This window comes from Acinonyx jubatus, chromosome C1 (genome assembly GCF_027475565.1).
Source record: "Acinonyx jubatus isolate Ajub_Pintada_27869175 chromosome C1, VMU_Ajub_asm_v1.0, whole genome shotgun sequence".
Classification (NCBI taxonomy): domain Eukaryota; kingdom Metazoa; phylum Chordata; class Mammalia; order Carnivora; family Felidae; genus Acinonyx; species Acinonyx jubatus.
In genome coordinates this window covers 77,687,737-77,710,346 of record NC_069381.1, presented here as the reverse complement: position 1 = coordinate 77,710,346, position 22,610 = coordinate 77,687,737, and the positions used below count along the sequence as shown (strand labels likewise).

Genomic DNA, 22,610 nt, shown 5'->3' with positions numbered 1-22,610 from the left:
TTCATTCTCACCACTTCTATTCAACATTGTACTAGAGGTTCTAGTCAGAGTAGTAAATTAAAGAAGAGAAATAAAACACATCCAGATCAGAAAGAGCACAATTATCTTTATTCACAGATGAAATAGTTATCGATGTACAAAATCTGAAAGAATCTCCAAAAATACACTAGAGCAAATAAATGAGCTCGGTAAGGTCTCAGCACACAATATTAACCTACAAAAATCTATTGTATTCCTGTATATTTCCAATAAACAATTGGAATTGAAATTTTAACATACTATTTACAATAGTATCAAAAATATGAAATACTTAGAGACAAATCTGACATAAGATGTGAAAGGCTTGTATATTGAAAACTATAAAATGTTATTGAAAGAAACACTAAATATATTGAAAGCCACACCTTGTACATGAGTCAAAAGACTCAATATTGTTCAGATGTCACTTCTCCCCCAATTTGTTCTCTAGATTCAATGCAATTCCAATGAAAATCTCAGTCAACGTTTTCATAGAAATTGATAAGCTAACTCTAAAATTCATGTGGAAATGCAAACATATTTTAATAGCCAAACAATTTTGAAAAAAGAAAAAAAGAACAAAGTTGGAGAGTAAATATTACCCAAATTCAAGACTTCTTATAAAGTTACACTATTCAAGACTATGTGATATTGGTGTAAAGACAGACAAATAAATTAATACAATAGATACTTTGGGAAAAACACCATATATTATGGACAACTGATTTTCAACAAACGTACAAAGTAAATTCAGTGAAAAACGAGAGTCTTTTCAATAAATGGTGTTGGAATAACTGTATATCCAGATACAAACCAATGAACTTAAATCTATACTTCATACCTCCCTCTCTCTCTGCCCTCCCCTGCTCGTACTCTGTCTCTCTCTATCTCTCTCCAAAATAAATAAACATTTAAAAAAAGGCGGGGGGAGCCTGGATGGCTCAGTTGGTTACACGTCCGACTTTAGCTTAAGTCATGATCTCACGGTTTGTGAGTTCAAGCCTCGCATAGGGCTCTGTGCTGACTGCTCAGAGTCTGGAGCCTGCTTCGGATTCTGTGTCTCCCTCTCTTTCTGCCCCTCCCTGCTCACACTCTGTCTCTTTCTCTCTCTCCAAAATAAATAAACATTAAAAACAATCTATACCTCATGCTATATGCAGAAATGAACTCAAAATGGACCATAACCTAGATGTAAAATCTAAAAAAATTATGCTTCTGAAAAAACAGTGTAAAATGTTTGTGATCTTAAGTTAGGTAGACATTTCTAAGATATAATACCAAAAGAATAATCCATAAAATAAAAGCAATAAATTAGACTTCATCAAAATTAAACATTTTTATCTTCAAAAGATATTGTTTAGGAAATAAAAATGCAAGCCACTGACTAGGAGAAACTGAATAAAGAGACAAATAATCCAATAAAAAATGAGCAAAAGATTTGAATATCTTCACCAAAGAAAATATATGGATGGCAAAAAAGCACATAAAAAGATGCTCAATATTATTAGTCATTAGGGAAATGCAAATTAAAACCATACCTACCACTATGCAGCCATTATAATGAAAAAATAGATATGAAGTATCAGGGTGCCTGGGTGGCTCAGTTGGTTGGGCATCTGACTTCGTATCAGGTCATGATCTTATGGTCCATGGGTTCGAGCCCCACATCAGGCTCTGTGCTGACAGCTCAGAGCCTGGAGCCTGTTTTGGATTCTGTGTCTCCCTCTCTCTCTGCTCCTCCCCTGCTTGTGCCCTGTTTCTCTCTCTCTCTCTCAAAAATAAATACTAAAAACTTTTTTTAAAAAAACCTATTATTTCTTAAAAAAAAGATAATATGAAATATTGACAATGATGTGGAAAAACTGAAACTTCATACTCTGTTTATGGGAATATAAGACAATATCAACTGGTTTGGAAGTCTTTTAAGAAGTTAAATATACACTTATCACATGATCAAGCCAAACTCCTAGGTATTTACCCAAGAGGAAAGTCAACATAAGTGTATACAAATACTTGTACCTGAGTGTTCATAACAGATTTATTTGTAATAGTCAAAAAGTTGGAACAACCCAAATGTTAATGGATAAATGTGCAAACAAATTGTGATATAGCCATACAATGGTGTACTACTCAGAATAGAACACAATGAACTATTGATACATACAACAACGTGAATGAATCTCAAAATAATTATGGTAAGTAAAAGAATTCTGACTAAAATAAAATAAAAAGTGTACATACATACTGTGTTATTAAAACTCTAGACAATGCAAACTAATCTATGGCGATAGAAAATAGATTAGTGGTTACCTGGTTAGGGAGTAGCTAGGGAGAGGATCCATAGGGACATGAAAACTTGTATAAGTGATGAATACATTGCCTATTTTGACTGTGGTGATTGCTTCACAGGTATCTACATACATTAAAACATCAAATTGTACATTTCAAACATGTACAGTTTACTGTATACCACTTACACCTCAATAAAGGTATTTAAAATTTGTAAAAGTGATAGTTTACCAAGGACTTGAAGGAAGTAAGGAAGTTAGTGTTATGGATAGTTAATGTGAGGTTTTAAAAAATTTTTAACTAGGGGCGCCTGGATGGCTCAGTCTGTTGAACGTCAGACTCTTGATTTCAGCTCTGGTCATGATCCGAGGGTTGTGGGACCAACCCCTCCCCCCACCCATTTGGGCTCTGCTCTGAGCATGAAGCCTGCATGAGATTCTCTCTCTCTCCCTCTGCCCCTCTCCCCACTCATGCACGCTCTCTCTAAAATAAAAAAAAAATTTTTTTTAATCACAATGAGACACAAACGAAAGGATACTAAGAGAGAGAGTTGTAAAAGAGGTTAGTTTTGTTTTGTTTTATTGCAAATGAGGAGTGTGCATGTGTATGTGTCTGTGTATGTGTGCATGTGTGATATTTTGTAATTCAACCAGTCAAAGCTTTGATACTAACCACACTACCCTTGCCTGTTCACCTGAAGGTGAGCTTGCTCAATGATCTATATGGGACTGGGCCCCAGAGTGAGTTCTTTTAGCTAGCCAATGAGCATCAACAACAGGAGGGATGTCCTTTCCCTCCGCCAAACCCCTGCCAAACTAAGCAAACAAATGTTCCAAAACAGGAAGATGTTCGGATGATTTCTATTACTTTCAAAAGTTATGAATCCATGGTGATGGCCAGTCTTGGCCTCTTACTTGAGACCCTGAGGGACTGACAGGTTTCTCCTCAGTCTTTTGTAGAAACACAAAAAACAAGCATTGCTTTTTATACTAAGAAGCTTAAAGCAGGGTTTTTATGGATGCTTCATAAATTTTCCTTTATTGCAAAGATGAGTCCTATCTTCTTGGAAGGACCACAGATCTTGGTGTACCTTAAGAATAATAGACAACAGTTACAGCCTGTTCATCTTACCTCCTTTCCATGAAGAGAGAGAGAAAGGGACAGAGAGACACAGAGAGAGATACAGAGAGAGAGACAGAAAGAAAGACACACACACACACACACACACACACACACACACACACACAGAATCATTATATAACAGTGTTAGGGGCATCAGGATCCCCTCTATCTCCCCCATGGATTTTCTCAGGATTGCACATAGACAAAGGTCTGGAAGGAGACACAAGAAACCATCCATGGTTACCCACAGGCAGTTAGAATAGAGAAGATGAGGGTAGGAAGACTTTCTGTGTCTTTTGGATATTTCATGAGTGCTTATACTCTTGGAATTAAAGCTCTCTTAAAAAAATTATTCCTGCTGTGAATTAGTCCTGTATGCCTGTTAGGTGTGTATGCTGAAATAGACCCAAAAATATAATCTGAGGAAAATCTTTGCCCTGCATTTTCTAGTTCTACCTCCATGCAAAAGTTTGGTGGCTTTATATTTTGGCATACTGGTTAGATGTTTTCCTTTCATAAAGGGTATTAATTCTATGTTGATTATGCTTAATTATACCATACAACTTCTATATTTTAGATTATTTTTAAGTGTTTATTTATTTAATTTGAGAGAGAGATAGAGAGGGAGAAAGAGAGAGAGAAAGTGCAAGCAGAAAGAGAGGGAGAGAGAGAATCCCAAACAGGTGCTGTGGTGTCAGTGCAGAGCCCGACATGGGGCTCGAACTCGTGAACCATGAGATCATGACCTAAGCCAAAATCAAGAGTCGGACACTTAACTGACTGATCTACAACTGACTGAGCCACCCAAGCGCCCCTAGATTCTTCTCAGAAAATATAACCTTGAGTTATCTGGTGTTGAATTATTAGCAAAAGTTTTGCTATAAAAATCACATCCAGGGAGAATGGCCCAATGGGAATGGGCTCCTTCTCCAGACATTTAAATTCTGTCAGGTTTGGAGATAGATCCTTGGAGAGATTTCTGGGGCCGCATTGTCTCAACATCCATCTCCCTCAGGACATGCCCTTTTCTGTCCTATATTTTGTCATTGTGCCTTGAGTGTACACTGAGAGGTGTTTTAAGAAACAACCACATTACATCTATCATTGTATATATGGTAGGATTGTTATTGAGAACATTATCTAGATATCACAATAATATAGGAAAAGCTGTGTTTCTTCCTGAGCATCTGGTCCTCTTTTATCTTTTGCTATTCACACTATAAATCTTGCAGTAGCTCTGCTTTCCCTTCACTACTATGCAACTCTAAGCCAAATTTGTGTGCTTCCTACTGCCTATACAGAAGTACAAGGATGAATTTCAGTGCCTGGATGTTATACATTATACTATATTATACATTATATTACATTAATTAAATTTTTTCATGTTTATTTTTGAGAGAGAGAGAGAGAGAGAGAGAGTAGGAATGGGGAAGAGAAGAGAGGGAGACACAGAATCTGAGGCAGGTTCCAGCCTCTGGGCTGTCAGCACAGAGCCTGATGTGGGACTTGAACTCACAAACTGTGAGATCATGACCTGAGCCGAAATTGGACACTTAAACACCCAGACACCCCTATTTTTCTGCTTTTTAAAAATGTCTTACTTATTTTTGAGAGAGAGAGAGCAAGTGGGGGAGGGACACAGAGAGAGAGGGACAGAAGATCCAAAGTGGGCTCTGTGCTGACAGCAGAGAGCCCAATGTAGGGCTCAAACTCATGGACCATAAGATCAGGACCTGAGCCGAAGTAGGATGCTCAATTAAGTCACCCAGGCACCCCAGTATTTTTCTACTTTTTAACTTACTCTTTGCCCCTTTTCCTCATTTATGTTAATACATTTTTATTGTTATGTATCATGTATTTCTATAAATGATTCCAAAGCTCCACCCCTTCCTTTTTTTGAATAAAGAGTAATAAGGGATCCACTTTCACTTTGGAGAACAAATTTGCTAAACCTCTCATGATTCAAACTAGGATTCCAAAGTCTTCAACAAGGCTTCTGACTATACCATATTAATACCATTGTCTTCAACATTAACATTAAACCCTGTTGTCACAACACTAGAGTGACCATGAGAATCACAGACCCCTATGAAGTCAACATCGTCTAGATCAAGCTATTATGTTTTGGTTAGTGACAAAAAAAAAAGTCGTAAGCTTAAGCTTATGGACTTATGCTCCAGACTAAGTTAATTTATTTATTTTTCAAAATATTTATTACTAGTTTACTATGTACCAGGCATGCAGTTAGGTTCTATAGATACAATAGTAAACAAAAACCAGACAGGGCCTACGTCCTGAAAGAGTTTATAATCTAAAAGTGAAAAAAAAAACAACACTAGTCTTATAATCCCACAAATGTACTTACTTGTCATGAACAGGCTTTGGGAGCATGTGATGTGGGATCAGAACCTGTCTTGGGAGTCAGGGAAGACTTGTTTGAATTGATATCTTGCAGGACAACTAGGAGTTTGGGGAGAGGATAAGAAAAGGCAAGAAGCATTTGGGGAAGTGAGAACAGCATTTGCAAAAGCCTTGTGGCAGGATGGAGCACAGTGCAATGGAGGAACTGCAAGAAAAGCCCTGTGGGTAAATGCAGACATTTGAGGGACAGTGGTGCTAGCTGAGGCTACAGGAGTATGCAAGTGGAACCGAGTAAACCACTGAACTGTTTTAAATAATGACTAACTGTGTGAGCTATGATAAGTGATCCAACTTTTTAAAGCCTGTTATCCTGGCTGTAGAACACTGATCTTTTTCTTTTTTTTTAATATTTATTTATTTTGAGTGGAGGGGAGTGAGTGAGGGAGGGACAGAGAGAGAGGGGAAGAGAGAGAGAATCCCAAGCAGACTCCACGATGTCAGCACAGAGCCATGAACTGTGAGATCATGATCTGAGCTGAGATCAAGAGTTGGTCGCTTAACTGACTGAGCGACCCAGGGGCCACAAGAACACTGATCTTTAACCGCATGGTGATGCTGAGCTACCTACCAAGCTACTGTTAAAGTTACAAGGGGATTTAAGCTAAACTTTCTCTAGGGACCAGCATACTGGAAATTTCCATTTACCTAAGGGAAAAACCATTTACTTTTGGCGGGGGGGGGGGGGGGGAGGGAGGCCCTTGGGGAATTTTTTTGTTTTTTGTCTTTTAATCAAATTATGCACAGTGAAAGAACAGTCTCACATGTAAATAGTCTTGTGATGATAGCCAAAAGGGAAACAGTGTCTGCCCCACCGTCTTGGTACCAATGCTTTTACTTAACGGTTTTGTTAATGTCCACAGAAAACTTACAATATGCAAGACACTTTCAGCTATGTTATTTTGTTTAATTCACACAAGTGGCCTATGACTTAAGTATCATTTTTAATCTTTTAGAGATAAGAAAACTAGTAACCAGAGAAATTAGATAACTTACTCAAAAATACATAACTGAAAAATTATAGAACTGGAATTCAAACTCAGGTAGTCTGATCCAAATCCACAAAGATATCACTCACCACGGGCACCTCAACAAGACTGGATGTGGTCCAAAGTTGCCTGTCAGACCTTACAGTGACAATGAGGAAGGAAAGGAAAAATTGTATCCACCAGTACTCATTCCATGAGCCTGATGTAAAATAAATCTTATCTTTTCAGAAAATGACCTCAACTTCTGCTATCAACCCCCATCAGGTAAGACATGACCATACTATGTCTCTTCCTACACACACCCGCCTATGATAAAGCTTAATATATATATTAGGCACAGTAATATATTAATGATAATAATAAAAAAGAACAATTATAATAATATACTGTAATGAAAGTTATGTGAATATGGTGTTTCTCTCTCTCTCAAAACATCTTATCATACTGTACTCACCCTACTTCTTGTGATGTTGTGAGATGATTAGATGTCTATGTGATGAGGTGAAGTAAGGTGAATGACATGGGCATTGTAACGTAGTGTTAGGCTGCTACTGACCTTCCGAGAGTATGTCAGAAAGAGGATCATCTGCTTCTGGCTCGCGGTTGACCATGGGTAACTGAAACTGTGGGAAGCGAAACCACAAATGAGGGAGGACTGGTCCCCCAGCTGAAAAAAAAGGAAATGAAATAGATAAACCCTTCTGCCAATAAAGATAAAAGATTCTGTTTCCCCAGTTGACTTTTACAGGGAGTGAGTTCTGTAAGACCTGTACTTTATAAAGAGAAGGGAAATATCACCCAACGTTCATATCTGTAGAACTTGGCTTGCATTCTGTAATGAAGGAGAATATAACATCTGTCAATACTTCTGTTTTAATAATAAAACTACCTTTACAAGAAAATCAGACCCGCAATGGGATGGAATAGGATGTCCTAGACATGAGTTCTAACTTAGTGCAGGATTATTAAGAAGCAAGCTCTCCAATCCTGCTGAGTCAATGGACAGGGTCTATTTTCAGTTCTCAACTTGTCCTGAGATGCTGTAAGTCCCTTGCCAAGACCTGAATCAGTGCAACATCTGTGAGAACCAATTAAGAACACCACATCACCTAGGAAGAGAGCAACAGAGTGCTGTGAATTCTTATTTGAATAAAAGTATCCAAAAGTGAAGAAAATGAGCCAGCTCTCTAGTCATGCAGTCAAATTTTTTGTTAACAAAAGGAAAAAAAGGAGGACCTGCTCTGGTTGCTCCAATTCAATATTCCCTCAGCAACTAGATTTCTTCTTTCCTACTTCTCCTGACAGCATCAAGTTGGACACCATTTGTGAACGACATAGGCATTTGTCCTGAGAATCAAGGTTTCCTTGTAGACATCTTTGCTTGGGTGCTTGATTCTGTCATCTCTTGCAGAGGCTGCACTCTTACCTCCTGATCACCTGTTTGCTCACTGGGTTCCTAACCATCTGCCTAGTTTTTGACATTCCTGGTCATTTAAGGCATTCTTTTGGGATTTCTGGTCAATTTGGTGTCTTTGCCTGATTTCTGGCACATTCTGAATTCTGCCTCTATTTGGTTCTTGCGTACTGATTTTTCCTGTTGTTTGGTTTTTGTGTACTTCTCTACTTCTGTTTTTCCAAGCCTGTCCCCAATGCCTAGCAGATATTCACTTTCAACTTCCCTTACCTGCTTGATTTTTTCAACCTGTTTTTACAAAGCACCACCAATTCCAGAACTGACATTTTTAGAGTTTTAGGTGTAGCGATCAAGAGGAAATACCCTTTTGGAAAGAGGAAATGCAAGATTGGAGTATAGGGTTGCTAGCTTTTTTAGATTTGAATCTCAGGAAAACAATAATAGGGAACATAAAGTTAAAAAGATCTGAATTCAGGGCCGCCTGGGTGGCTCAGTCGGTTGAGCGTCTGACTTCAGCTCAGGTCATGATCTCACAGCTCGTGAGTTCGAGCTCCGTGTCTGGCTCTGTGCTGACAGCTCAGAGCCTGGAGCCTGCTTTGGATTCTGTGTCTCCCTCTCTCTGCCCTTAACCCACTCGCATTCTGCCTCTGTCTCTCTCAAAAATAAATAAACATTAAAAAAAATTTTTTTAAAGATCTGAATTCAAAAGAAAGATACTTATCATTGGTAAAACAGACAATAAAATACAAATCATCTAAGAAGAATGTAAAATAATAAATATGATAGATCACTGATTCTTAATAATACTCTATTTTTCATATCAAGAAAATCTTGTTCCTTTAAACTAACTGCTTTTAGTTTATTACCAAATTTTTAATATGTGAATTTAGATATGTTTTAATGGGTAAATATCTTAACATTTACAAACACTTATAATAGAGAATGTATTTTTAGTGTGCCATATTTGAAATGTGTTTATTTTTTTTATTTTTTATTTTTGTTAACGTTTATTTATTTTTGAGACAGAGAGAGACAGAGCATGAACGGGGGAGGGTCAGAGAGAGGGAGACACAGAATCTGAAACAGGCTCCAGGCTCTGAGCTGTCAGCACAGAGCCCGACGCGGGGCCCGAACTCACGGACTGTGAGATCATGACCTGAGCCAAAGTCAGCTGCTTAACCCACTGAGCCACCCAGGCGCCCTGAAATGTGTTTAATTTCAAATCTAACTGAACTGTGCTATTTTCATAGGGATATACAGCCTCCTTTGGAAAAGCTTAATTTTAAGTTGTAGGAATTTTTATTATTTTTTTTAATTTTAAGTTGTAGGAATTTTAATTCTTTTTAAAATATTTGTAATGCTTATTTATTTTGAGAGAGAGAGAGAGCAGGGGAGGGGCAGAAAGGGAGGGAGAGAGAAAGAATCCCAAGCAGTCTCCGTGCTGCCACCACAGAGCCCAATGTGGGGCTCGAACTCATGAACCACGAGATCATGACCTGAGCTGAAATCAAGAATCGGATGCTTAACTGACTGAGCCACCCAAGGGCTCCTAAAAGAGTTAATTCCTAAGTTACGCATATAGCAAGCTATTCCATACCATCAATATATTTTTCTTCTTTTTTTTAAGTTTATTTATTTATTTTGAGAGATAGGGTGCAAGTGGGGAAGGGGCGAGGGAGGGAGAGAGGGAGAGGGAAGTGAGAGAGAGAGAGAGAGAGGGAAAGAGAGAAGGAGAGAGAGAGAATCCCAACCAGGCTCCACACTGCCAGCGCAGAGCCCAATGCGGGGCTTAAACCCACAAACCGCAAGATAACAACTCGAGCCGAAGTCAGATGCTTAACCAACTGAGCCACCCCGGCAGCCCTCAATATATATTTCTTGTAATTAAATGGGCAACTCACTCTTGTCCCTTCAAAAATAATAAATTATGTGACTCTAGAATTTTAGAGTTGGAATTTTCCTTGGAATCAGAAAAAACAAATTCCGTCATTTCTATATTTTCCATAAAAGTATAACCTTTGTTTTATTTTAAAGTGAACAGAGCAAAGCAGCAGAAATATGTAGGGAGTCAGACATCCTGTGGTAGAATTCTGACTGTGCATCTTCATAGCATGACCTTGGGCAAATTACCCAACCTTTCCTTACCTGAGAAAGATTTTTAACCAATTCCAGCTCCACAGTCTATGATCCAGGGCCAAGTCATCCTTGCACTGGTTTCACCTTGATAATATCCTAGACTTTAACTCTCTTCGTGTGTTCCTACCCTTATAATTAAATCTTTGCCTTGGTCTCTGTTCCACAATTTATCTTCCAATTGCCTTCCCAGTACAGCTGTCACCTCTAGATTTGGAGCCCTGCCCTTTACACAGGTCGTGATTATAGAACCTGACAATCTTTGGACAGTCCTGCCAGTTACCACCTCCAGTCTGCTGGTCTGAATCCCAGAAAACTATCTCCCTCTGAGCTATTTGATTTTGTGTCAACTTGACTGTGTGTTCAACTGCTGCCTTTGGCCACCCACTGACAACTGCTTTGGTGAACTATGGCCTGATACCTTGAAATATTTTGAGCACTTGTTAACATGTCAGTAACCCCAAGTTCCAATCCTATCCCAGTGGATATGTTCAAGTCTGGTTCTCTTCCCTTCTCTGGTATTAGTGGGCAAAACTCAGCCTACTTCCAAGGTGCCAGATATGTGATTCTATATGGTGTGAACCTATAGTATCAAGAAATTGTTAAGCTGTGTTCATTATAATCTGTTTAACAAGACAGAGATATAGGTGACATAGTTTAAAAAGATCTCTATTGATGTAACAATGGTCAAAATTATTACAAGAGCTGGTACTTAAAGGAACTAGTTTTGTTTACTAAAAAAATTGTGTAGGAAAGCTCATTCCCCTAAAACTCAAAAGTGGATTTTTACCTAAACTTTTTTGGGAGGGTTTGTTGAAGATGTTGGCTCTCCATGAATTTGTTGAATAAGAAATTTCACAGGAATGATGTAAATTTATCTATTTACCCAGTTATGCTTTTGAAGTAAAAAACTCCTTTTATTGAATTTTTCACTTAAAAAAAAAAAGTGATTGCTCATGGTTTTCCAGCATGGCATTTTTAGACATGGATGTGTGTGTATTAGCTAAGAACTTTATAACATATAGCCCCATTTAATCATTACATGGGTTTATTAACCTACTATTAAAGATGAAACTGAGGCATGGAAATTTTAAGTAACTTGCTCGAGAAGGTCACACAGTTAGAAAGTAGTGGAACCAGACAAACAGAATCTGTCTCCATTTTTAACCTGTTTTTAGCTCCTAATCACTACATGGAAATAAGAAACACTGGGGAAAAAAAGGAAAAAAAAAACTTGGGAAAAGATAAGGAATATGCTCCATAAGAAGTCTGAACCCTCATTACATTTTCTGAATTGGTTGGTTCTGACTGGATTTTACTGGGGGTAATCAGTGAGGAAACATCTGGGTCTCCTAAGATCTCTGCTGTCGTCTGAGAGAATTGGATGTTTCCTGGATTTGGATGGTTATTCCTGTGCTCAAGAGAACTGGGAAATATTTTGGACTGGTCTTCAGAAGGAAGACAACACCACAATCACCCTAATAAACAGTGCTCTGTAGTGTGATACCAGGCCACCTCTTGCTGTATTAAGTATGCAATTTTCCCCTTCTGTAGAGAGCATGACATATCTTTATACATAAAATAGGGAAACCAGATTGTGGAATGCATTTAAATGTTATAACTTTGACAATTATTCTATAGGAGATTCCATAGGAGACCATTGCAGACCATTGCAGAGGCTGAAAAACTCTCAGTTTCAGGATAAGTTGGTATCCTGCTGAAGACCATAACCCACCATTATAAAGCAAACTCTTCAATAACTTCAATAACTAGCAAGTTTTTTTTTCCCCAGCAGGTGCTCAGAGAATAGTTGTTTTCATGATTAACCTGAAGGTGTCCTGAGAAATGCCATCACTGCAGCCATGTAACAAGTTTTATATGATAATTTCTGATATGCTTGCTATGGTCATTGTGAATTCTTGATGTAAGTCTTTTACTGCCATGTTTTCACTGGGGGAATTTTAATTTTCAGAATTAGAGTGTTATGCCTCAATTCAGACAAAATCTTAGCACCAAAGTATTATAGGCTGTTCCTTTTCTTGAGGAACAATTCCCAAAAAACTATAACATTTCTTCAGGGAATGTACCAATAAGAATAAGAAATAGAATAAGACTGTCATTCAACTGTGATTCAGTTTCAGATTTTGAATGTTATTTTTCAGTTAAAAACATCTTTAAAACCTATTCTATTTTTTTATTTTTTTGTCCTCCTAGACAGCCTCATTTATTCATTCATTCTTTCAGCAAAACCTTCTATACACCAGGTGCTGTGCTAGGCATTAAGGACATAATATGAATTAGAATTTGCTGTCAAATTGTAATCATTCCTTTTTTAAAGCGTTCTATATTTAAAAACCAGATACACAAAATGCCTGTTCTACTTCATATTAAATTTCTTGTGTTCTATACTCCTAACATAATTTTATAACATTTTTGACACAATAGATTGGTAATATTTGATAGTGGTATCAATGGACAATTAGAGAATCATCATATTTTTAAAAATCAATATCCAATTTGCCTTATTTATTTATTTCTTTTACATTTATTTATTTTTGAGAAACAGAGTGAGACAAAGCGTGAGCGGGGCAGGGGCAGAGAGAGAAGGAGACACGGAATCCAAAGCAGGCTCCAGGCTCTGAGCAAGTGGTCAGCACAGAGCCTGATGCGGGGCTTGAACCCACAAACCACGAGACCATGACCTGAGCCGAAGTTGGACACTCAACGGACTGAGCCACCCAGATGCCCCCCAGTTTGCCTTTTCATAGAAGATAAATGTGTGCCCTGTCTTTCATTTTAGCTTCTTTCTTTCTTTCTCTCTCTCTTTCTTTCTTTCTCTCTATGAAGTCTTTTATTTTAACGCCCCTTCTCTCATTTCAGTCTTAGGTTCTCATGACTATATCACAACAGACTTAATTTTTCCTGGGGTGCAAATTCAGTCACCACCTTGCCTTACCATTCTAGTGCATGGTAGTGACTGAATTTGCACCCCAGGAATCAGTGTAAATAAATTATTAATTAGTCTGTCCTGTTCTCTGGGGAATCTCACATAAAACAGGGGCTGTTTTTTCATTGAATCTCTAATTCAGAGTCTAATCTCTTCCTTCTATTCTCTCTACTCATCCTTTTCCTGCTTCCCATTTTGAAGCTTCAAAGAAATTCCTGATTGTGTCTACTTTCCCAAATCACTCACAAAGAGGTTAACTCAGAGGTTGCAAAGTCAGATGCCTACAGGGACCAGCCTGGAAAGAGAAATAAGTGCTAGGGGCTGAGGCAGCAATATTAGGGAGTGAGGGGAGACTGGGGCAAACCCCAGAGCACCGGCCCAGATAAGAGGAGGGTGCTGTACTCAGCACCAGTTCATTGTTGCTGACTGAATGATGAAATCTTTGGTTGGCTGATCATCCAATTTTCACAAGAGTCAGAAATCTGGATCTTTATGTAAAATGTGTCAATCTGTAAATGTTGGACCACCCAAACAAAACATGCCTGCCCAGGGCTGCCATTTGCAACCTCGGCTGTCACTGGTATTGAATTCAAAGAACTAAAAGCACCATAGGCTTTTGAAATGTCCTTGAAGAATGTGAGTTGAGTTTGTGACCCAACCCCACACTCAAGGGAAAAGGAAAAGGAAAAGGAAGATTTCTTATCAGGGTTGTGGTTTGATATTTGTCTAATTTGTGCATTTTCATTAACCTAATCAGTACATTGTAATTCTACAGTTTTTAAAAATGTAATAAAGCAATCCATCTTTTATATAAGAAAAGGGGGGATGAAATATATATTCAATTTAAAAATACATATTCAATTTTGCTTTTATTTATATAAAGGAACACTGGCACGGGAAGAATACATTAAAAATTAATGAGTGATTATCTTTATAGGGTAGGGACAAGGAAGAAAGGCATGAATGTGGGATTAAGACTTCTCAATCTATACTTTTTTTTTTTATTTTTTTTAACGTTTATTTTTGGGACAGAGAGAGACAGAGCATGAACGGGGGAGGGGCAGAGAGAGAGGGAGACACAGAATCGGAAACAGGCTCCAGGCTCTGAACCATCAGCCCAGAGCCTGATGCGGGGCTCGAACTCACGGACCGCGAGATCGTGACCTGGCTGAAGTCGGACGCTTAACCGACTGCGCCACCCAGGCGCCCCATTATTTTTAAATGCCAATATTTACAATGTAACATTGAAATGGTTTCCTTTACAATTGTTTTATTTTATGATAAAAATTTTGGACACTGATATATAAATAGGGATAGATGTATTTTTCAAAATTCTTTTGAGAGTATATAAACCAAAAGGTTTAAAGACTACTGAAAGTTCAAGACTATTTTCCTACACAGTTGACCCTTGAGTTACATGGGGGTTAGGGGCGCCAACTCCCCCACCGTGCAAAGATCTGTGCATAACTTTTGACTCTCCAAAAACTTAATATCCTACTATTGACCTGAAGCCTTACCAATAACATAAATAGTTGGTTAACACATATTTTGTACATTATATTATTATATGCTATATGCTTACAGTAAACTAAGCTAAAGAAAACAATATTAAGAAAATTGTAAAGAAGAAAAAATACACTTAGAGTACTGCACTGCAAAAAATATACGTATGAGGGATCAGCAAAGTTCAAACCCATGCTGTTCAAGGGTCACTTGTACTTGAACTAATGGGGTCACTCCTTTGCCCATGGAAGGCCAAGTTATGTTACATGATGAAAAATTAGCACCTCTGAATACTATCATATGGATTAGTTTTGGATTAGCTAGCTTTTACTTACAAAAACAGAAAACTTTTAAGTTCTATAAGAATGAGTGCCAGGTAAACAGGTAAATTTAGATGTCTATCAGATAGGTCCAACATACAAATTCAAGAATTTGCAGGGCTACTGTAATGAGAGTGCAAAGGAGGGCCAAATCAAGAGGCAGTTTCTTACTCAAATTTGCCATAGGCCAACCTGCTTGGGTCCATCTAGGAACACATAAAGGTGGATTTAAAATCAAAAGTATGAAGCCGCTGGGTGGCTCATTAGGTTAAGCGTTCAACTCTTGATTTCGGCTCAGGTTATGATCTCACTGTTGTGAGATTGAATTCTTCATAGGGGCTCTGCTGTCAGCACAGAGCTTGCTTGGGATTCTCTCTCCCTCTCTCTCTCTGCCCCTCCCCTGTGCTCTTTCTCTCTCTTAAATTAAATAAATAAACATTAAAAAAAAAAAAAAACAACACAGCCAAAAGTACAAGTCCAGTGGTATGAGGGCTCATCAAACCCACCTATAATGATGCACCCAGAGTGGACCCTAGGGGATTGCTCTAGCCCCATGTTTCTCTCTCAGGCTCCTAGAACACGTGATGACAGGAAAAACAACCCAAATTTGAAATGAAAATGATGTAAACTAATTTTCCCCTTGCAAATAAGAAAGTATTAACTACATTTAATCTTTGTTGACTCTAAATAAAAAACTGAGCAATCATTTCTTCTCATTAAGTTCAACAATTTGCCTTTGCTATCCCTGTTTATATACCTTACTACGAAAAAATTCCAGTCTCCCAAATCACCCTTCATCCTCCACCCACTGACCCACTCAAGGCTCTTCATACCACCTTTTCTGAACACTTTTCCTACCATTCCCCAATTTCTGAGATCTTTCACTGCATATCCTCTGGAATTCATGGTCCTTCATCATCTGTATCCTCAATCTCCTCTCTGAATAGTTCCTTCACCTGTTCTAAAGCAAGCCTCGTTCACCCCTCTGTGGATGCCAATTTTCTCTGCAACCTTTCCAGAGACCTCATGCCACTGGACTTGGAGGTGGAATAGGAATCCTCCTTGCTCTTCATTGCTTCTTTCAGGCTGTTCTTCCTCTCTCCTTCTGAACTTCTCTCCCTGCCCAGTAATTGTTTTGTTTTGTTTTAAGTTTATTTATTTATTTTGAGAGAGAGAATCCCAAGCAGATTCTGCACTGTCAGCTTGGAACCCCACGCAGGGCTCACTCTCATGAACCAAGAGATCATGACCTGAAAGTCAGATGCCCAACTGACTGAGCCACCCAGGTGCCCCTGTTTTGTTTTTTAACTTGTGTCCTATGATGTTGTCACTCTCCTATTGTGGAAGTCACCTACTAACTCATGTATCACTCTGCCTTATTTTTCAAGGACTTTATCTTTTGGCTACTGGTACCTTCTCCAGCAATTAGCACCTCTCCTAATTCTAAGTCTTGTTTTTATTATATACATAGATCATCCTTATGACACTCTTTTTGACTCTCTTCCAATGACACTGTATTCCACACCCTTTAGGCATTTATTGCCATCGTTGTATTCCACTCTAGACTTCATTACTTCTCCATGATCTTGTTTTGTTTTTTTTTTTAAATGTTTTATTTATTTTGGAGAGAAAGAGAGACAGAGCATGAGCAGGGGAGGGGCAGAGAGGGAAACACTGAAACTGAAGCAGGTTCCAGGCTCTGTGCTGTCAGCATGGAGCCTGACGTGGGGCTTGAACCCATGAACCATGAGATCATGACCTGAGTCGAAGTCGGATGCTTAACCAACTGAGCCACCCAGGCGCCCCGTCCATAATCTTTTCATGCATCCCACTCTAATTCCCATGTTGTTGTGGTCACTCTGCAGAAGAAGTAGGACAGACTCCTCCACCTCAAATTTGGTTTGGATGTTGAGACTGATGATGCCACACATATGTACCAAGAGAGTATGAAAAGGTTTATGGTGCACAGTTGGTGGAGTGTGCAGCTCTCGGTCTCAGGCTTGTGAGTTTGAGCCCCATGTTGGGTGTAGAGGTTATTTAAAAATAAAATCTGAAAAAAATGTTTTATTACTCACACACAGAAGCTTTCTGTGGAGAGCTGGGCAGGCTCCTAGGCTGGTACAAATATAACCTAAGGGAGAAGAGAAAGGAGACTGTCTTAGGGTTTTATGGTGATTGATGGCTAGGACCAGAGTGAAGTTTCCCTTAAGTGGGCTGGGTCTCGAATGGTTTGAACTTTCTGCTAGCACCAAAGGAGCCATCTTATCAGTTTTCCCACATTGTAGGCCACAGGGAAGAGAAGAGGTGGGGCTTGAAAGCTGTCAGTGAATATGAAAAAATACATCTTTTTAGATTGTTGCCTTTTTTTTTTAATTTTTTTTCAACATTTATTTTTTTTGGGACAGAGAGAGACAGAGTATGAACGGGGGAGGGGCAGAGAGAGAGGGAGACACAGAATCGGAAACAGGCTCCAGGCTCTGAGCCATCAGCCCAGAGCCTGACGCGGGGCTCGAACTCACAGACCGCGAGATCGTGACCTGGCTGAAGTCGGACGCTTCACCCAGGCGCCCCTAGATTGTTGCCTTTTATTTGGACTCCTACAGTCCCTCGAAAAACTTGCAATTCACTGATCCAACAATATTTTCTCTGTCCTTAATCTCCACATACCCACTCTTCCCCCACCTTAAACTCGGAGAATCGTAACTCCCTTACTTACATTCTCAAATTGCTTGCTCCTCTTCCCTCGGTAAAACCTGATTAAATAAAATTCTAAGCCTACTCTGAGCCTGTATCCTTGCAGCCAGTTATTATTGGGCAAAAACAAAACCAAACCACAATCACACTGACTTATGTCACTTAAATTCATGACCATGATCTCAGGTGGGTCCTTTATGGCACTCAGTAAGCATATGATTTTTCTCTCTAGTCCATTCATCTTCCCATTCTCCTAGATAACTACTTCATACCTTCTCTTCTCAAACCTCTGTTACTCTTCTGCACCTCCCTCTATTGATGACCTTACCTTCTTTATCTCTGAGAAAACTCAAATGATCAGAGAAGATATCCACAGATTCCCTCCTTCCCTCCTCCCCAACTGCTTGCCTCTTCCCATAGAGGAACCTGTGCTCCTATCAAGAGAAGATCCTGTCACTTGTGTGCTAGATTCCAAACTCTTTCCCTCTCAGTGACACTGCTCCAGCAATTCTCTCTTCTTGACCCTACATTAATTTTTCTTCTTCCAGATCTCTTCCAGGTAATTCTCATCAAATTCTCATCAAAAATAGGTATTTCTCCCAAGTTTTTGGTCCATCTGCTTTTGACTACACTTCCACCACCAGTTACTGTCCATTTTTGGGCTCCTCTTTGCAAAAGAACTTCTCAAAAGAATTGTATTAGGCATCTCTAATTCCTCTCTTCCCATTTTTTATTCAACCCACAGAGATCAAATTTCCCCTCACTGCTCCATTGAGCAATAGCCTCTATGGTACTAAATCCAAAGGTTAGTTCTCAGTCCTTACATATAAGCATTCATTCCTGCTTGATACACTATCTTCACTGATTTCCAGGCACCTCTCTCTGGGTTCTCCTCTTTCACTGGCTGCTCCTTCTGTCTCCTTTGCCAGCTTTATCCTTGGTTCTCTCCTACTTACACTCACTCTCTTGGTGACCTTGTCCAGTCTCATGGTTATAAATATCACCTAAATGTTGGTATCTCTCACTTGAGCCACTATCTTTAACCCCAGACTCATATATACAACTGCCTACTCAAGACTTCACTTGGATTTCTAAAAGACCTCAAATGTCACATGTCCAAAATTGAATGCATGATCTTTCTCCTCAAACCTACACTACCTGTAGTTCTCATCTCCACTGTTTTCTTTTTTCATATCCCCATCAGCTTTATTACCCTATTTGATTTTACTTGTTTCATTTATTATTTATTGCCTGTTATCCCTACCCTGAAAGTGTAATATCCACAAGGGCTGGGATTTTTGTGTTTTATTCAGGTTTCTAACCCGATAGAATAATGTCTGGGTACTTAATATTTATTGGATGAATGAATTAATTAAACCCGGAGCATCCATTCTTAGCTAACTCAGAAATTACTATTTTCTTAACCCAAACTGAAAATCCATGAAAAATGGGTTTATCTGCCAGCAATAACTTCCTACCCTATTTTAAAACCCGTGTCAGTACGTGCGTTGGGGGAGGGGCAGGCACGAAGGTTTTTGTTTTGTTTTGTTTTGTTTTCCAGAAATGCAGAGCTCCAGAACAAGGTTTAGGTAAAAACCGCAGTAAAGATTTGGTTCTGGAGAAAACACTTGGCAGAGCAACAGGCCAGAATGAGTTGTACCTAAACTTTGTAGGCATCACGTGAAAAGGTGGTATGTGGGGTAAAAAGAAGCAAAAACCCATCTTCCTTCATTACAAGTCTCTTGGATCAACAGCTGTTCTCCCACTAGGGTGGTTCTTTTTTCCCTTATTTGGACTTCACTGTCAAAAGAAAGACACCACACCCTCCGTTATGTAGCCTTCACTGAGTAGCTCTGCCACGTCCCAGGTCTCCTATCTTCAGGACTGCATTTAATTCAGTAATACTTTTCTTTACTTTCTTTTGAGTCAGGGTTCCTGGATGGGGCCAGGAAAACTCTTTATATGTTTGAAAACAATACGAACTTTTAAAAAGTCAGACTTTTAAAAAGGTAATAAAAAAAAAAAGTTTAAGGCCGTTAAGAGGCGAAATGGCTTGGGGGGGCGGGGGGGAGGCGCACACTCAGTTGAGTGGAAAGGAGCCCCGTCCGCTTTCGCTCCGCCACAAGCGCAGAGCCCAGTCCTCGAGGGCTTCGCCGGTAGGCCTTACCCATTGCGGCAGATGCCCCCTGCCCCGGCCGCACCGGACACCGCGCGCGAGGGAGAACGAGCCCCTCCCCACGGAAGGAACCCCAAGCTTCCCTTAAATTTCCATGCAGCCCGCCCAGACACTTCCCGACTGAAGGAGCACTATCCATTGCGAGCGTCAGTCCTGCCAGGAGGGGTGGCTGGGTGGCGGGAGGCGCGGAGAGCGCAGCGTTGCGAGTCGGGAGCCGGCGGCCCCTCGCCGGGCCCGCCCCTCCCCGCGTGGAGTGTGCGACACCCGGGCTTCCGCGGCGCCCTCTGCCTCCTCCGCACGCCTCCCCTTTAAGCGCGAGGCGCAGTTGGATTTATGTCGGCCGAGGCGAGGCGCGACTCCCCTTTATGGCGGAGTCGGCGGCAGCGGCTCTGACAACCGCGGCGGCGGGGCGAGTAGAGCAGGAGGCAGAGCCTCGGGCGGCCGGCCGCTGTCTCCGCAGAGGGGCTGGGGGGGAGTCCGGCCCGCGCCGCCGCGGGGGCGGAGGAGTGGGCGGGCCCGGGCGGGCTGGGGGCGGGGAGGCCGGGGAAGGCGGGGAGCCCGGTCGCCTGCGCTCGGGTCCGCCTCTGACTGCGGCGCGGCGGGGCGATGTGTGATTACCATGGCGAGGAGTCTCTGTCCGGGGGCCTGGCTAAGGAAACCCTATTACCTCCAGGTAGGCCGGCGGCGAGCCCTCCGGGCGCCCTCCCTCGCCGCGCGGGATTCGCCCGCCTCCCTCCTCCCTCACTGGGTCGGCGCCCGCCCGAAACCCGCTGCCCCCTGCCGTCCGGCACCTGGCGGCGCGCCCTCCCCGGCCGCCCGGGCGCCGCAGCCTCCACGGTTGCGCTGCCCGCGCCTCCCACAGCTGCCCCGGCGCCTCTCGCGCCCTGGCCGCCGGGCTCCGGGGCCCAGGTCGCCCCGCCCGGGCTCGCCCTGGTGCCCCTCTCATTCTGAGAGCCCTGAGACGTGACCCGGGTGCGACCCTACGCCCCTAGCAGTTGAGGCTCGGCAGCCTGGACTCGGGAAGTGCCGCCGGCTTCTCCCTGGTCCGGTGCTCTCCTCCTCCTCCCCTGTGGGCCCCGCACGTCGGCTTTTCAAGACTCTGTGTCTTCGGTCTGTGGTTGGAAAGGTGGTGTGTCATTCCACCATATTTTAGGAAATTATGGCAATTTGTCATATCACTGTTTCTCCAAATCCCCGAGAAGCGACGTGTGCCTTGTGCTGAGCCCCTTGGTTCGGTCTTTCCATCTCACCCGTAATTTAAATGGGAGGTAGGGCTCAGAAGCCCAAATGAGGGGCGGATGGGTGTTTGCTTTCTAAAAGGAAAGGGGACAGTGTCTGGTGCCGATCTCAAATACCCCAGCAATGCAAACGTAATTCTCAGTCATGTCATGTGTACTGTTCGCGTGTTAATCTTTCATGATTTCCCGTTCCACCCTCTGTGCCGCTGCCAGTCTGTGTCTTCGAACCCTACTACTGCCTTCATGTACAGTTGGTCGCCAGGGGGACCTAGTAGACATCGTGAGTAGCTGAGCGCAAATCTATCACCCCAGTGGAAAAACAACTACAAATCAATGCCTCGCGTGGGTCAGCAGCGTTGTCTGCATTCAGTGGACAGTATTCCTTTTACTGCTTACATTAAAAGGCTTAAGGTATCGAAAAATTATTCGGGGACGGGAATTCATGCTCAGCTGGCGCTTTTACAAATTATTTTAAAAGTTGAGAAGAAACCATTGGGGCAAGTAAATCTTTCATTCTTGTCTGGAAATTGCACATGTAAATCGTTACCTTGCAGTGAATCAGGCACTGCAGATTGGAAGCATGATATGACAACCCACTATTTGAAGGGTGTAGGAGTAAAACTAAATGTCCTGGGTCCTTGTAGCAGCTCCACCAGTAGTAATTGTGCTTAAGGAACAGTAGAGCAACCCACTGTAGAATTCAACCTAGGCCAGATACCTCTTTGTAACCCTTTATATGAACAATAGAATATCTTTCCAGACTCTCTCCCCAAAATAAGTTTATTGCGATATTTAAAATGTTTTTCACTAAAACTAACTAGCTATTTATTTTTAATTTTTGAGATTTTGTGGTAAACTTTATTTTAGACTTCGATTAGTTTGTCTCTAAATGTTCTCCATAAATGGGCTGTGACATTTTTTTGGCACCATACCTCAAGAGCTTTCAGATTGGCCGAATTAAGATTAGTTTTGCAAATAGTTGTGGTTCCATTAATGGCAAACATTTGGTATTTCTGCCTTTCGAATGTGCACATCATTATATATTACTAAAATAAGGTAAACTTGGATTTTAAGCATTTCAAAAGGATTTGGGGGATATAGTGATATTTTAGTAGGCTACTTCTTTTTTTTTTTTTTAATTTTTTAAAATGTTTATTTATTCTTGGGAGAGAGGGAGAGACAGAGTGTGAGCAGGAGAGAGGGAGACACAGTACCCCAAAGCAGGCTCCAGACTCTGAGTGGTCAGCACAGAGCGGGATGCGGGACTCGAACTCACAAACTGAGATCATAACCTGAGCTGAAGTCGCACGCTTAACTGACAGCCACCCAAGTGCCCCAGTAGGCTACTT

At 41.0% G+C, this 22,610-nt stretch overlaps 1 protein-coding gene, 1 long non-coding RNA gene and 1 other non-coding gene across 3 annotated transcripts in view; 1 reads left to right on the top strand and 2 right to left on the bottom strand.

Annotated features, from left to right (window-relative positions):
• Window positions 1-568: 568 nt before the first annotated feature.
• Window positions 569-17,516, bottom strand: LOC128313929 (uncharacterized). Its single transcript, XR_008295050.1, has 4 exons — window positions 17,229-17,516; window positions 7,393-7,459; window positions 6,926-6,974; window positions 569-5,889 (listed from the first exon to the last, which is right to left on the bottom strand). It is a non-coding gene; the product is annotated as an uncharacterized LOC128313929 (long non-coding RNA).
• Window positions 12,178-12,243, bottom strand: LOC113599670 (small nucleolar RNA SNORD58). The gene has a single exon (XR_003420584.1). It is a non-coding gene; the product is annotated as a small nucleolar RNA SNORD58 (small nucleolar RNA).
• A 3,021-nt stretch (window positions 17,517-20,537) lies between the features above and the next one.
• DIPK1A (divergent protein kinase domain 1A) overlaps window positions 20,538-22,610 on the top strand; it is a 104,933-nt gene continuing 102,860 nt past the window's right edge. The window contains exon 1 of the mRNA XM_027058581.2: window positions 20,538-20,696. Within this exon, the coding sequence (XP_026914382.1) occupies window positions 20,643-20,696 (54 nt within the window). The 5' untranslated portion in view covers window positions 20,538-20,642. The remainder of the gene's footprint in view (window positions 20,697-22,610) is intronic.